The sequence below is a fragment of the Lates calcarifer genome, linkage group LG13 (genome assembly GCF_001640805.2).
Source record: "Lates calcarifer isolate ASB-BC8 linkage group LG13, TLL_Latcal_v3, whole genome shotgun sequence".
In the NCBI taxonomy this organism is placed as follows: Eukaryota; Metazoa; Chordata; class Actinopteri; family Centropomidae; genus Lates; species Lates calcarifer.
Genome location: NC_066845.1, coordinates 22,073,188 through 22,088,199, shown reverse-complemented (window position 1 = coordinate 22,088,199; position 15,012 = coordinate 22,073,188). Strand labels below are relative to the sequence as shown.

Sequence of the window (15,012 nt, the reverse complement as noted above, 5' to 3'; positions counted from 1 at the left end):
AGAGGGTTGGACTGGACTGGATGTTGAGCTGTGGAGAAGTAGGGAATGTCTGCGGGGAAAAGAAAGAGTGAGAGATTGAGAGTGAGGGGAGTACCCACTGCAAATCTCCTGTTTGGAGCTTTATAAGGAGAACCATAAATTATAAACAGGTCAGTCCTTCCTCTCTCTCTCAAGTGAAGGTGGGAAATCTGGGATTTTTCCTTAAGAAGACACTCTTGCTGAAACATACATGACACTGATCTCCAGGTGCTTTAATCTTGTTCTGACACTGTTCCAGAATTCAGATTTTTCCAGATTTTTTTTTTTTTTTAGCATACTGTTGGTCATAGTGTAAATAGATGCACCTCAGTGGGCAGTGACTGACTGTTGTAAACCTCACTAACTACTCAATAGCAGAATTAGTACTGACTGCCCATTAGCAGCCAGCTGCTGCTCTTCCCACAGCTTGTAAAATACCATCAACAGTGTTTCCTCTTTGTTTTGTACCAGTGGAAACTTGAACAGAGGTATATACACAACAGCGAGAGTGCTGTACATCCAGGAGATTACAAATAGTTTAACATCATTTAATATCAAATAAGATTATACATGACTTCCATAAACCACAAACAGGAGGTTATTTTGTTCAGGGTTTGTCTTATTTTAAAGGGTCAGTTCACAAATTCCAAAAATAAAAGAAACATTTTCCGATATCCAAAAGATAAGGGTAGTAATATTCTATAGTTTTCTTATTTCAACAAGGACAGGACACAGGACAGGATCAAAACCAACACTCCATTTATCTCAGCACTTTCTGACTTCCCTGCTCTGTCTGTTGCACTTTGCTGTAAGCCCATTGGTTCCTACTGAGGATGTACATTTTAAAAAATGTCTAATCAATGTGTAGTTTTATCTAAAGAAAGGTTTAGTAAATTATTATAACAGATGGGCAGTGTAGTTTTTAGCTAACATTTTTCAAAGAAAAAAAGTGTGTTTGTTGGGGACTATTTTCTGGAGCAGAATAAGCTACATTTGGTTCTCTTGAGTCAAAATAATCCACAGAGTGTGTTCATGGTAATGAAGGAATATGTCACCCAGTGAAACAATATGACTCAGTGTTATAATGGAGCTCTATGACACAGAGGAACAAGATACATCAGTCTGCAGACATTTACAATGATTGGTGTTAGGGCAAACTTACTCTTTTTTTTTTTCTATTTTCATGTGGTCTGTTGACAAAAAAATAAAATATAAAATGTTTTTAGGCTTAACCTTTAAGTCTTGTTGAATCCAAGATACAGTTACAAACTGATGTGTCTCCAGTGTGTCAAGAACCATCTGATTAATTTTTGGAAGAGATTGTGTCCTCCCTCTGTGAGTTAAAGAAACTTGCATTTAAGAATTTCCCTTTAGGAAAATTACCAAATGCAGGTGATCACTTTCCTGGTGATCTGAAGTCCAGAGATTCATAGCCAGAGCCAGCTGTACATAAGATAAACTTATGAGACTTTTCCAGATCACACCCTCCTTCATTGTCCATTAGAAATAGGTCACTGTGTATATACATTGGAATAGAACATGTGATTCAATACAGTCGAAAGGTTTAATATGATGGAAATGACATCAAAGATTGTGATTAGTTAATGTTCAACAAGGCAACAGAAAAGAATGTGAGCAGAAAAGAAAAAAAGGAGTTTTTCCCTTAATACAACAATTCACATTCCTTCTATCTTCAAGACAGTTTTGGAAATTTGTGGCGTTGTTGATATGTGAACTAAATTTAGAGCACATGTTTACAGGAGGTGTAAGTGTTGGCCTCCAAATTGCTGATGACTGTATCGTGTGTTGTGATAACCCGATAGTGCCCGATAACAAAATTAGAGTCGAGTGCAGCCCAGTAGTTGACTTAATATTTTTCATAGATATTATTGTAGCTTATATTGATAATGTATTTTACCATTTCAAGGGATGTTATTTCTGTCATTTTTTCTGTCATTATGAGTGTAGCTGGACAGCCATGGAGGGAGACGGTCATGTTCTTACCATACCCTCAACTATAATTGTTCACTTGTTTATCCAACTGGGGTCATGACCCAGACTTATTTGAGTTGCTGAACTGAACCGAAATCAGGGAGGCACTCCAGCTGATTGTCAGTAGCCTTAATAAGTAATATGTAATGAGAGACTGTCACCACACAATTTTACCTCAGATTCTTTAAAGTGTGGGTCTGTTGTCCATCTCTGTTCAGAATGTTTAACCAGCTAGATAATGAAGAGGACATGTAAGTTGGTTGTAGAAGCAAGACAAAAACGTCATTTTGAAATATTAATCCATCCATTGTAAAATAAAAATCATGCAAGTAACATCATCTGCGCTACACTGACCACACCTGTCAGTTATGTTACCCTCATGTTGAGATTGCAGTGATCCCTACAGAGTGTCCTTAACAAATCAGAGGTGGTCATTAAAAGGTCTGATCCGGGCTACCCTCCCCCTCAGTTTACTACATGTGGTGTCATGTACAACTGAGTGTGTAGCAGGAGTCACAAATCTAAAATAAGATTTAAACTCCTGTGGAAGTTAAACGCAGTGCTATCTCCATATTTCCTGACAGAGAGACAGACCATCAGCATCCTCTTTGTGTGGCCGACCTGGCTGAGACTCCATGTCAGCCTGTCGTCTATTTCTCTATTGTGTGGCAGCTTTAATGAAAGCAGCAGCCAGTCACTGAGGAATGTGAAGCTGTGGAGCTGCTGTGAATCACTACTTACACATTTGCATGCTGCTTGTTGAAGGTGCTGAAGTGAGAAGGCCCGTCTCCCTCCTTAATGTCCCTCCTCCCCACCAAGTGTTTAATTAAAGTTTTTTGTTGTTGTGAACACAGCAGGTTGGAGGGCTCAGAACATACGGGGTTGGGGTTCAACTGGGGTTTGGGGTTGGGGGTGGGGAGTGGGAGTGGGGGTGAGTAAGGCATTAGTCTAGCTGCCACAGAGGCCTCTGCCAACCAGATAGGGCTGGATAAGCTCCCTCCACCCCTGCTCCCAAAGGTGGGGGTGGAAGTAGAAAGGACTGGGGAGCAACAATCCAGTGATCCAAGACCTGCATTCATACAAATTCTAAACTGGACTCCAGGACTGGCTCATAACCCACACTTGTGAATTTACATTTTAAACTGAAAGTGAAGTCTCTAAAGAAAGTCATACATTCCACAGCAACTTCAATGATCATAATGGTTTTTGGATTATTAACAACATTCAACATTATCTAAATAAAGACAGAATCTGTTCATAGAAACTAATGACTGATTCTACAGACATGGGCACATATCTTAAAACAAATTTACAACTATTTGTTTTGACATAGAGAGCCTTAAGGTTGGCTTAGAGGTAAATTGCAATTTAACTCAGCTTGGGCTTTAAGAAAATGTGAAATGCATTCATCAGTATTTGTAATATAGAGTAACATTTGAGATTAGAAAGACTGGGAGAATGATCACCAATTTAACTAATGATGAAAATAATCATTTGTTGCAGCCCATGTATAAGATGTTGAATGGCATCATCACTGTGATTGACTGGAGTTACGCTGGTATTAAGTGCATGGGTGCACTGAATAATTCCTGAAAAACATGTAAATGTAACAACATGTAATATGGATGTAATGGCTGTGAACAGTGAGTCCATTTCTGGTTCAGAGTGAGACAAGATACAGTCATTTACCCAGTGGTTGAATGAGTCAAATCCAGTTATCCATGCCATGTTTTCCTCCCCTCACTGTCTGCTGGGGTGATTACTCTGCTTTACTCCAGCCCAGCTTGGTCCCCACAGTGACTCACTTACACTCCAAAACACACATTCACACACACTCATACACAGTGTCCCAGTGGTCCGGAGGTGCTGCCGCTCACCCTCAGCAGCTAACTTGGAGCAGCCTGGATGGAGCGCTGTAGTGTTGTGGGTGGAGAACCTGTGGACTGATAGCATTATTCTGTACTGACTGGAAACCTCAGCAGAGCTTTACCATGGAGTTTGGACGAGTTTGGTCCAGATATCAGAAGACGGTGCTGATCACCATGATGATGTTCAAACTGGGTAAGTCATCAACATCAGCCGAGCAGTTTACTGCCACTGTTGAGATGTATGCATTTAGTTCATTTAATTATCCAGCACAGTGAGAACAGTTTTAAGTGCAAAAAACAGAAATTCACAGTTTCATCCACAACTGTAGCTGTAACCTTTGTTTGTGTGTGGAGTGCATGTGTGCAGCCCTGTGTGTTTATTAGTTAGAACCACTATAGATCAATGATATAAAAGTAAATTATAGATTGGAAAACATTTATTCTACAAATCCATACTTTAAGAATAATTTATTAATCAGTTCCAAGAATGTTCATGCAAAGAACTATTTTATTTGAAACATTAGGAAAAATGTAAACCATGTTCAGCTGGTTGACTTCAAATGAATATATTTCAGTTAATTACTAGGGTAACCAGGAGGGTATTTTAGTCAGTGTGCAGCAGGTTAGAAATTTGTCTACAAGTGACTATACAGATACACACACAGTGAATAATCATGATTAAGTACATTGTAAATAATCCTTAAATAACGAAATAGATATTTTCTCTGTAATTACAAAGTAATTTACATGAAACATCATAGGAAATTATTAGGAAATTATGGACCCATAAGATGTTTTTTTATTAATATTATTTATTTATTAGAGCAGCACTAAAGGTTACTGTTTACTGCATAGGAAGAAATCCACATTTAACCAGTAGCGTCAGCAATATTATTTGTTTTGTACACTATACTGTAATTATGACAGTGTTGGTAATGTGGAAATAAGTGATGTGATATACACTGATGATTTGATGATAATGATTTTCTGGGTTTTTGTGAGTAGGTAAGTCTTTCCCTAGACATTCAGCACATTTCTTAATTTGTCTAAAGTCTTTAAACTTCTTGGCTCATACTACAACACATAATGAAATAATTTAATAGGATCTATGCAGCTAGTTTCCTCTTAACTCCCTTGTGTGATGAATGTGTAACTGGTGCAGCACCAGTCTTTGGGTGTGTCTGGGCCGGGGGTGCTGGTTGACCCCAGCACCTTATGAAACTCTTTTGACCCAATTTTCCCGTGACCTTCATTCATGTAAAGCGTCTGAGGCTCATTTAAAAGGTGGCGGGCCAGCAGCAGGGATTGGCTGTGGGTGGCATTGTCAAAGATCACCATAGTAACGAGCTGAGCGTCTGTGTGCACTGCTGCACTGCTTTTTTTGTCTCATCTTTGAAAGGAGGGAGTGATGGGTATTAAGGAGCATGGCAAGAGACCTGGAACTCTGAGCTCTGAAGGATTTAAAGAAAAAGACAGCAGCCGAAAACACAGACAGGAAGCAGAATACATATGAAGATGAGAATGACAGGGATTTTATGATGCAGTTTGCCTAGTAACACCTAACTAGTAATGGTACAGGAGGAATATAGGGTTTTTAGCTGTAATGAAATCAATCCTGAACAACTGCAGTTTTATGAAAGAGAAAAAGAAAACAGCAGAGGAACCATCCTCCCTCTCCGGTACAGGCCTCTTAAGGGCTGTCATCTCCAGATGATACACATGAAGGAGACAAGTGCATTTAAGGCTTTCAGTGTCCAGGAGAATTTGTTCTAATAGGTTTTTCTTGGTGACCCAAAACCTGGAAATCTGGGGTTGAAATAGTCTACAGTGAGTTTATGTAAAGACCCAGCACTGAGGTATTTCATTTTTCAAGGGAAAAAGTGATAAAATCACTGGGAGGATGACTCTGTCCATGCTGTATGGACGAGCCAACTGATAACTCATGAGTCATCGCTATTAATACCAGAAAAACCACACTGATTTGGAGATAAGTATAGGTGTAAGGACTAGTCTTACAATTCTAAAATCTCAAAGAAAAAGAAAAAAAAGAAAACAAAAATTAAGAAAAAAATTCTGGATGATGAACGTGGCTTTACTTTACAAAACACATATTTTGTCATAAATTTGCCCACAAATTAGACACAAACATTGTGTCAGAAGTGACACAGCCTTTGCAGCAGCTCAACCCTGGAAACAAAAGGGTGTGTGTCTCAGACTCAGTGTATAACTGTGACTGATTCAGGATTTGTGCATTTTTTGTATAAAGTAACCAACTGCTGTGGAGCCTTTGGAGCACAAAGCTGAAGCCAGGCAGAGCTGCCAGTACCTCGTGGTGAATCAATAAAATTCCTCTGAGCTCAACTTGTGCATTGGCCAGGGGCTTCCCTTTCTCTGTGATTCACAGTGTTGCTGCTTCCTCTGCCCTGCAGCACGACTGTCTGCTGAGTTTACGTTGCTGTTGCCATGACTCCAGAAAAACTCTCTCTCTCCCTCCCCCTGCCTTTAGCACCTGCAGAGAGTGAAACAAAACCAAATCTTTTTTTAAAAACTCATGTTAGCAACATGGATCTTATCTACTACACAAGTGCAACATACTCTTACAGACATTAATGTCTTTCATGTTGCACATATCTCAATTGTGCCAACTAAACTAAGTGTAATAAATGGTTGCAACCTAAGCTGTTGGGGCTTAGTCAAAATAAAAGTGTATTTTTTTCATGATAAAATAAACTAACTTGAGTACTAAGCATGCGCAGTTCTGATTGATGTATAGTTTAAACACTCTCTTTATTCCTTAATGTGATATTTTGCCACTGTTGAGATTCTGCTCCATGTTGACATGACTGTACCACATAATTTCCCCAGAGTTGTCTCGTCAAGTCAGTTTCATTTATATATCGCCCAATCACAACAAAGTTATCTCGAGGCACTTTTCATGTAGAGCAGGTTTGGACTGTCAGGACTCTTTATAACACTTAGAGATACAGAGATAGACCCACCAAGACCATGACCATATAGGGATGAACATGGTCAACAACAAAACTCAGATACTCTGTGTTTTTTTCTCATTCTGATGTTTGATGTGAACTGAAACTCGTGACCTGCATCTGTAGGATTTTATGCTTTACACTGCTGCCACATGACTGGCTGATTGGATAATTGCATGAACAAGCAAGTGTACTGGTGTTCCTGATAAACTGCATCTTTATTGTTTTTAAGTGGTCTTGAAACTGATTTTAGCCTTTAGTTTTTGGAAATCCTGCAGATACACATTCAATGACAATCAAACCATCAGAGGGAGTAGTAATATGTCTAATTAAACTAAACCTCCCATGAGGAGACATGCTGAGGTCTCTGGACAGCGTCGGTGGTTTGATCAGTCAGCAGGCCTGCTCAGTGTTATTCCTGGCTTGAGATGCTGGTACCAGTCAGTGCCAGGGATCAGCCCTGTCTGCTAATAACCATGATCTATGAAGTGCTCTGAGGTAGGGGAGTGGGCTGTGTGTAGGAGGAGCCCTTATCAGCTCCCTGAAATGTGTAAGGGGTTGATGGGGTTTGGATAGAGGGGTGGAGAGTGAGCACACCCTGTCCCTGTCCCTGTCAGCCCACAGGATTCATGAGATTAGAGGCATGAATCTAGTTGAGAAATCTAACTGAGTATGCCTTTGGTTGAGCCTCAAATGTTAACACATTAAACTAATATGGTGAACATAGTAATATTATCAGCATGTCAGTATTGTCATGGTGAGCATGTCATGCTGATGTTAGCAGGTTGCTCAAAACACCCTTGTGCTTAACACTCACAGCGCTAGTTAGGCTATAAACTCATTTAAGCAATCACGACATGGAAACAGAACCTGTCAAGAGAGACTGATGTTAAGAATGTCAATCATTTTTTTAGCCGGAATATGCTCCTAATTATATCTTAATTTGGACAGGTGCAATTGAAGGCTTCTGTTAGTCAGATTGATTACTCAGCCTTGCAGCAGTGAGATGTTCCCTTCTCAACTTTTTGAGTGAGCCTCGCCTTTCAGCTGTCAATCAATACGTGAACCTAGGTCTGGTCTATTACTCCTCTGGCACTGAGGCTTCACTATGGTTGACTCACACGTTGGCAAACTGCTGCTTCTCCTGCATTAGCTGAGATGGCGAACGCGATGAAGACGTAGGTGAACAGGGTGAATGAAGAGCAGGGTGGTAATCATCCACATGAATCTTCTCAGTCAGGAACTCATGTTTCCAGTATTCTAACATCACATGAATGCACACGCTAGTTGCAGCTTCATTTCTGGGACTTAAACACATCACCCCACTCCACGAAACATTTGGTGGTGAAACAAATGGTGTTTGCCAACCATTTACTCTCAATTAAGTCACCTAATGACTTGTGTTACTTATGAAAATGTTACTTTCCTAAAAAGAAAGAAGACTTGTTTTTGTTACACATAATTTTATTTTATTTTTTTAAGCATTAGCAGTAGTGAGGCTAAATGTTGACATTTATCACCATAGTGCACCACAGAACAGGTTGCTGAATTGTCTAATTCAAGAGGGTTCTTTGTGGAGCTTGAATTACTTCAGCATGTGCTTGGAGTGAGGGCCAGGACAGGAGAATTTATCTGATATGGACTACAAATAACTACAACTAATTCCATGGTAATCCAGCCATAAATACCTTGTTTATAAAGTTAATACTCTGGAACTGGGGTAACTCAAGACTACCAAAGTCTAGTTTGCATGAGGACACTCAGCAAATGGTCAGGGAGGTCACCAAAATTAAGAATCATCCTCCCATAAGCCTGAACATCCACAACAAGTGTGTAGCAGTTAGGTCAGTATTTGTTAGGCTTTCATGCTCTGGACCATGTCAGACAGATGGACAGACACTGGTAAAAGCATTGAAGCATTTGTATGGTTTTACATGAATGAAGGAGTGTAGTGTAAGAAAATTATCCTGTTAACTGTAGTGAGTGAAGTGCTCATTGACAACACTGACAGCTGCCAGCTCTGTCATGTAATACGTTCACTTTTACACCATCTGCTGTGATCTTAAGTCAAGAGGAAAGAAGGCTTGTTACTCTTCATCACCTGATTGGTTACACCTTTAGTGTTAGAGTCATAGGCACTGTACATAAGCCCCAGGGTTATATAGCCAAAGCTTACAGTGGAAGACCAGTGTACTGTGTTAGCCGTTCATTTCCTTTATAATTTTTTAAGTTTATTTTTGGCAATTACCACTCACACTGTTTGGTGTTTTAATACTTCATACTGATGTCACTTTTCAGTGTCCTTTTTTGTATAAATAGAAATAGCTGTGGGCAATGCAGGGAGTTGTAAATACAGCACTGATATATTATCATATATAACCTGATACCAAACAATTGCCTGTTTGTCCATTTATTTCCTTTATTTAACCATGTGAAACACTGGAGGCAGAGGCCATGGACAAACATTAAAATCAAAAATTAAAATGACGATCAAACAGTATGTGACAGAGACATATCTAGAATATTCATACCTTCAATAGACACAAAGCAACATTATAATTGATTTGGAGTCATGTTTCTGACTACCTAAAAAAAATTAATTCAAAATTCACTCCATTCTTAGGTTAGTTTTTGGTCTCAACTTCTCAACTCAACTCTCTCAGCTTCTAAGAAAAAATATCTGGCTCTTCAGCTGTTAAATCTTCCACTATGTTCATCAGTTAGTTGCTCATTTCATTTCTCTGTTGTTGGTGCTGAGCAGGTAGTTTATACAGTGGGCCACAGCTGCCTGTTGTGACTGGAAATGAAGAATTAAGAGAGCAGTGGTAATAAACTGTGAAATTGTGAATCACAAAACCAAACCAGTGGTCTGAAAGAGGCTAAAAAGCTCCATGGTGCTGAGGGCAGGGAACTAATTCCCTGTGAGCAAAGTCCTTCACATAACATTACATTGTATTTTTTGGCATTGTTAATGTCAAAATATTCCTCAGTGCAACTTAAGACCCCCAATCTCTGGTTAATGCCCAACAACCATCAAAAATGGTCAACCTTACTCAGACTCACCCACCATTTTCTCTTTCACCACCATGTGTTGAAAGTTGGGGTCAAGGTGCTACACATTACAGAGTGGGGCTTTAAATGTAACATAATCAACAATTTCAGCATTAGATTTGTTTATGCACAGAAACAAAATAACACAAAATTATTGTACACAAGATGTTTTAAAAGGGCAGTATGATACATACAATACTTGCAAAAACATGTACTTGTATTTGCACATGGTCATTTGTTGGTTATGAGGAAAAAACACATTTTTAAACACTTATTGGAGAGAAGTTAAAACAGCTTCTTTGAGACCATATATATCAGAGGTACCAAAGAAACAAAAGTTTCATATGTTTAAGAGACTCATTTGGTTTTGAATATATGATTTAGTCAAATGTCGACAAATGTTGCCTTTTGCATCTTTAATAGCAGTTTACCTCCCCATTCCAGGTATTCTGTGCACAGTGGCAGCAGACAAGTGTCTCTCATCTCCCTGCAACAATGGTGCCACATGTCTTGACCACCTTAGTGACTATGTGTGCCTGTGCCCCAAAGTACCAGTGTGGTACATGGGCAAAAACTGTGATGAGCTGTACGATGCCTGTATCACAGCTCCTTGTACCAACTGTACCAGCAAACTTGGGACTGATGAATTCACCTGCCACTGCCCTGATGGCTTCACAGGACTCAACTGTACCCAAGATGTAGATGAATGTCACAGCAACCCCTGCGATGGTATGAAGTCCTACTGTGTTAACAGAATCAATGGATATTCCTGCCACTGTCCAATTGGATTAGGAGGTGAAGACTGCCAGGATAATTTGACCACTTGTTCAGAGAAAACATGCCAGAATGGTGGCACTTGTATGGACATCCCTGACAAGGGGCAGCAGTGCCAGTGTGCTGCTGGATACCAGGGGATGAACTGTGAGGAGAGCACTGATGAATGCCAGTCTGAGCCCTGTCAAAATGGAGCCATCTGTAAAGATGGGGTCAACACCTATCAGTGTTTCTGTGTGCCTGGATTTCAAGGCTACCACTGTGATTTGGACATCAACGAGTGTGCCTCCCGACCTTGTCAAAACAATGGCACATGTCTGGATGAAGTGGATCACTATGTGTGTGACTGTGCTTCAGGCTTCAAAGGTAAGAAACTGTGTCAGGGTTATGACTGACTGGACCTTTGAACAAAGAATTTTATATCATTTCATCAGAGAGTCTTAGCTAATAAGTTGACAGTTGATTTAAAGACATTTGACCATTTTCATTTTCAAGTAGGATTAAATAAAGGTATGGAAGTCAGGGCGGTGAATAGGTATGTAGTCCATCTCACTTTAATGTGGGAGACTAGAATTTGTGTCTTGTTGCAGACTTGATTTTACAGTTGTCTTTTGTCTGTTATTAAGATAATTTTGTGATAGCATTCAGTAGCTTTAAATATAATCATTTCTAGCTCTTGGCAGCTACTGTGTTATTGTGTTGTATCTGTACCTGTGCTAAGATAATTAGGTGTGTTACCAATCTCATGCCTTGGCCCACTGCCATTCTTTCTCTGTTTCCATCAGGGATTAACTGTGAGGTAGAGATCGATGAGTGTGAGGTGGCTCCCTGCCAGAACGGTGCCACCTGCCGAGACTACATTGCCACATACAAGTGTGAGTGCATGGCTGGCTTCCAGGGCCAAGACTGCGAGGTCAATATTGATGAATGTGCCAGCATGCCCTGTCTGAATGAGGGCAAGTGCATCGACGGGGTCAACAGGTAGGATAACACACATGCATGTGTACTGTCAGCACCTATCCACACATACAACTTTAGTGTAGTTAGAATGATTGGGGTTTTTGACTTGACTTGACTCAGACTTTTGTATCCATTGCCATAGTTTATGCCCTGTATTGTATGGGCAGTAACAGCATTCATGCCAATAACAGAACAGAATGAACAAGATGATTATAAAGGTTGGCAGTTCTACAGTTTGACTCCACATTCATGAGAAAATGTATTGGAGGAAAACAATCATAAGAGTTCAGGTCCTCCTTCTGGTTGGTTTCCCTGTAAGGTTCAGAGGTCAAAAAAGTGTACTGAGTGAGGAAGCCCAGCTTCTCAACAAGCAGTTTACAACATCTTTTGTTCACAGCTGTAAAGCTTATGATATGACATTTAATATAAGTTCTTTTCTGAGACATACAGTATGTATCCATGACATATTTTTTTAATGTCATTTCTATGTCATTTTCATGTTTTTAGGTGCTTAATGTTTGTGATGTGGTGGAATTTAATTAAATGCTCATTTATAGTCAAGCTTATAACCATACATTTAGTTTGACTGTAAGAGATTGTGAGAGATTATCCAATCCCAAAATTATTCTATCCTTAGTTGTCATATGTATAAGCCTGGTAAACCTGATGTGTCATCCAGCAGCCTGAGGCTGCACAGCAGACATTAAAGTTGACCAGGGATAAGAATTAATCCACTTACTGTCAGTCATTGTGATGAGTCATTAGATGGCTGGAGGTGCTGAGAATACCTGGTGCAGTAGTAAACCAGCAGGTTGCGGAGAAGGAAGGGGAATGAAAGATGTTACAGTTTATATCTGCTTAGCGGCAGGCCAACTAATGAAAACTGGTTCCGAAAACAACAGATCATAGAGGACTAAAGGATCATCGACTGGGTAGGAAAATTAAGTTGTTAGATGCCATCCAGAAAAACTCTTCACTGACAGTGATTGTTTTAAGTGTATTCAGAGGGTTTGCTACAATGATGAGCACATCACAGGTGCAGTTTGTGATTTTATTGTGTGGGTATCCTGCAGTTTGTATTCGTTTCTTTAGTCTTTTAAAGACAGTATTTACAATGAATGCCACAACAACTCTTCTCTCTTTGGATTAGTTAGTACTAGCTTTATGGTTGCTAATGTTAACCAAGTGTAGGTTAGATACTATTGTGTAACTGATATATTATATTATATTATATTTAGGACTTTAACGCTTTAATTTCGATTAAGTAATTACAGAAAAAAAAAACGCGTTAAAAACTTAACGCATTTAATCGTACTTTATTTTTACACTCCAGACAACACGGAAACGTTTCTCAGTGCACCTGAGACAGTTCCTTTCAGTTCCTGGCATACCGATCATACCGACGCACCATTGAGTGACGTCAGACAAGAAGGCCCCATGTGGAAAGCGGCAAAGCACAGTAGCAGGCTAACGACAAACGTGATGGGTGAAACAGATGAGTCCGCGTTGCTTGGCCCGGTGGATGGAAAGTTTAATTTTAATTAATGCTAAACATGTAGCAGCACCAACACGGACGTTGGCGTTAACGTTGGTCCTTGTACGAGCAAGTAGTGTCGCCAACCCACACTGGGATGATTGATCAGATAACAGATTTCAAGATGAGTAAATCCCCATGTGACAAATGAACAAACTCCCTGGTGAAATGGATTGCAGTGGACTATAGAGCACTTCCGGTGGTAGAAGATCAGGGATTAGAAAAGGCGCTACAGATGTCTGACCCAATTTATGGACTGGAATGAAACACTTGAAAGTACTGTTTTATTTAAAAAACACACAGACAAACATGTTTTCTAGACATTGGAAATTTACAAAAACTAATAAATAAACATGATTTTGTTGTTTAAACATATGTATATGTCTATTCATTGATTCAGTCATCTGTCAAAGCGATTAAAACGTGATTAATTGTGATTAATTAGTTATAAAGTCCCTAATTAATTAGATTTTTTTAATCAGTCCCACCATAAATGATTTTATATTATGGGTCTTCTCTGCTTGTGCTACAGTTGCAATATATTTTAGCATGTCACAGATAAACTACAAAATTAGATGATGTAAAAAGATGTAACCCATCATATTTCACCAGGAGACATGTTTGCTTCATGCCAGTGTTCCCATTCCATTGCTCTTGCTCTGGTCACCTTATGATGTTTTAAATAACTGACTGGAGTATCTTGAAAAATGAATAAAAATTGAATGTGTCCTGTAATTGCCACATATTGTTAAAGCAGAAGTTACATACTGGAAGCTTGCTTTAAATCTTAGTTGACAATTTTTGTTGTCCTTCCTTCAATAGAAAACAAACATTTGAATTTAAAATGTGCTGTTGTGTTATTTCCTACTCATTTGTGCAAACAATCAAAGAATTACAGAGTCTAGATATACTGTATTGTATATATCATATATCATATATACTGTATGATATACTGTATACTGTATTTTTTGCCCTCATTTGATCATTTGACGACAATTAAATCATTCATCATTGCATTTCTGCTTTTTCCTAGCTATGAATGTGACTGTGAGGGGACAGGGTTTGTAGGCAACCACTGTGAAGATGATATTCCTGAATGTGCTTCCAACCCCTGCAAGCATGGAGCCACCTGCTTGGAGGGAATCAACCTGTACAAGTGCCATTGCTGGCCAGGTATACTGTGGTTCAACACTAGACCTGATATAAACCAACTCTTCAACATTGCAGCAGTCACACATAAACCCACCCACCATCATAATTTCTTACATAGTTTTTGCACTCAACATACCATAATCACAATATGAACAGTTCTTTGAATTTCAGTAGATTTAACTGTCATCATGGACCCAGAGCTCTGCTTGATCACCAAGGTGGATTGCATATTCAAATGTTTAAAGATTACAACCTGCAGGAGCTGGTACACATAGAGTGTCCTCTGGAGGTTGGGAGATTCCCTCATATAAATCAAACTTACCCTGGAGTTTGGGGGACAAGAGGGGGCTAAAAACCAGGACAGTGTAGTACTCTTTAAATCTACAGAGTTGTGAAAATTGTGAAAAGTGATGCATGAGCACATTTCAACAGAGAGATGCAGACATCAGCAAGTCAGCCTGTGACTGATTTTTCTGCCATAATTATGTTCTACTATGAAGAGTACCCTGTGCAAATTTCACAGGTGGATTTAAAGACTTACAGGATAGATTCTGAGATTTTTTCAAGCACAGTACATTTTAATACAATATTAACACATCATATGTGTTGTATGCTAGGAAAATATGTTTCTCACTGTAATCATTCTTTTTATCTATTCTCACCGTGAAACAATCAC

General features: G+C 39.3%; 1 protein-coding gene across 1 annotated transcript in view; it reads left to right on the top strand.

The window, feature by feature from the left end:
- The first annotated feature begins 3,834 nt into the window (after positions 1–3,834).
- Positions 3,835–15,012, top strand: part of LOC108878702 (crumbs cell polarity complex component 2) — a 30,677-nt gene continuing 19,499 nt past the window's right edge. The window contains exons 1-4 of the mRNA XM_018669645.1: positions 3,835–4,071; positions 10,361–11,056; positions 11,476–11,671; positions 14,218–14,357. Of these exons, the coding sequence (XP_018525161.1) occupies positions 4,002–4,071; positions 10,361–11,056; positions 11,476–11,671; positions 14,218–14,357 (1,102 nt within the window). The 5' untranslated portion in view covers positions 3,835–4,001. The remainder of the gene's footprint in view (positions 4,072–10,360; positions 11,057–11,475; positions 11,672–14,217; positions 14,358–15,012) is intronic.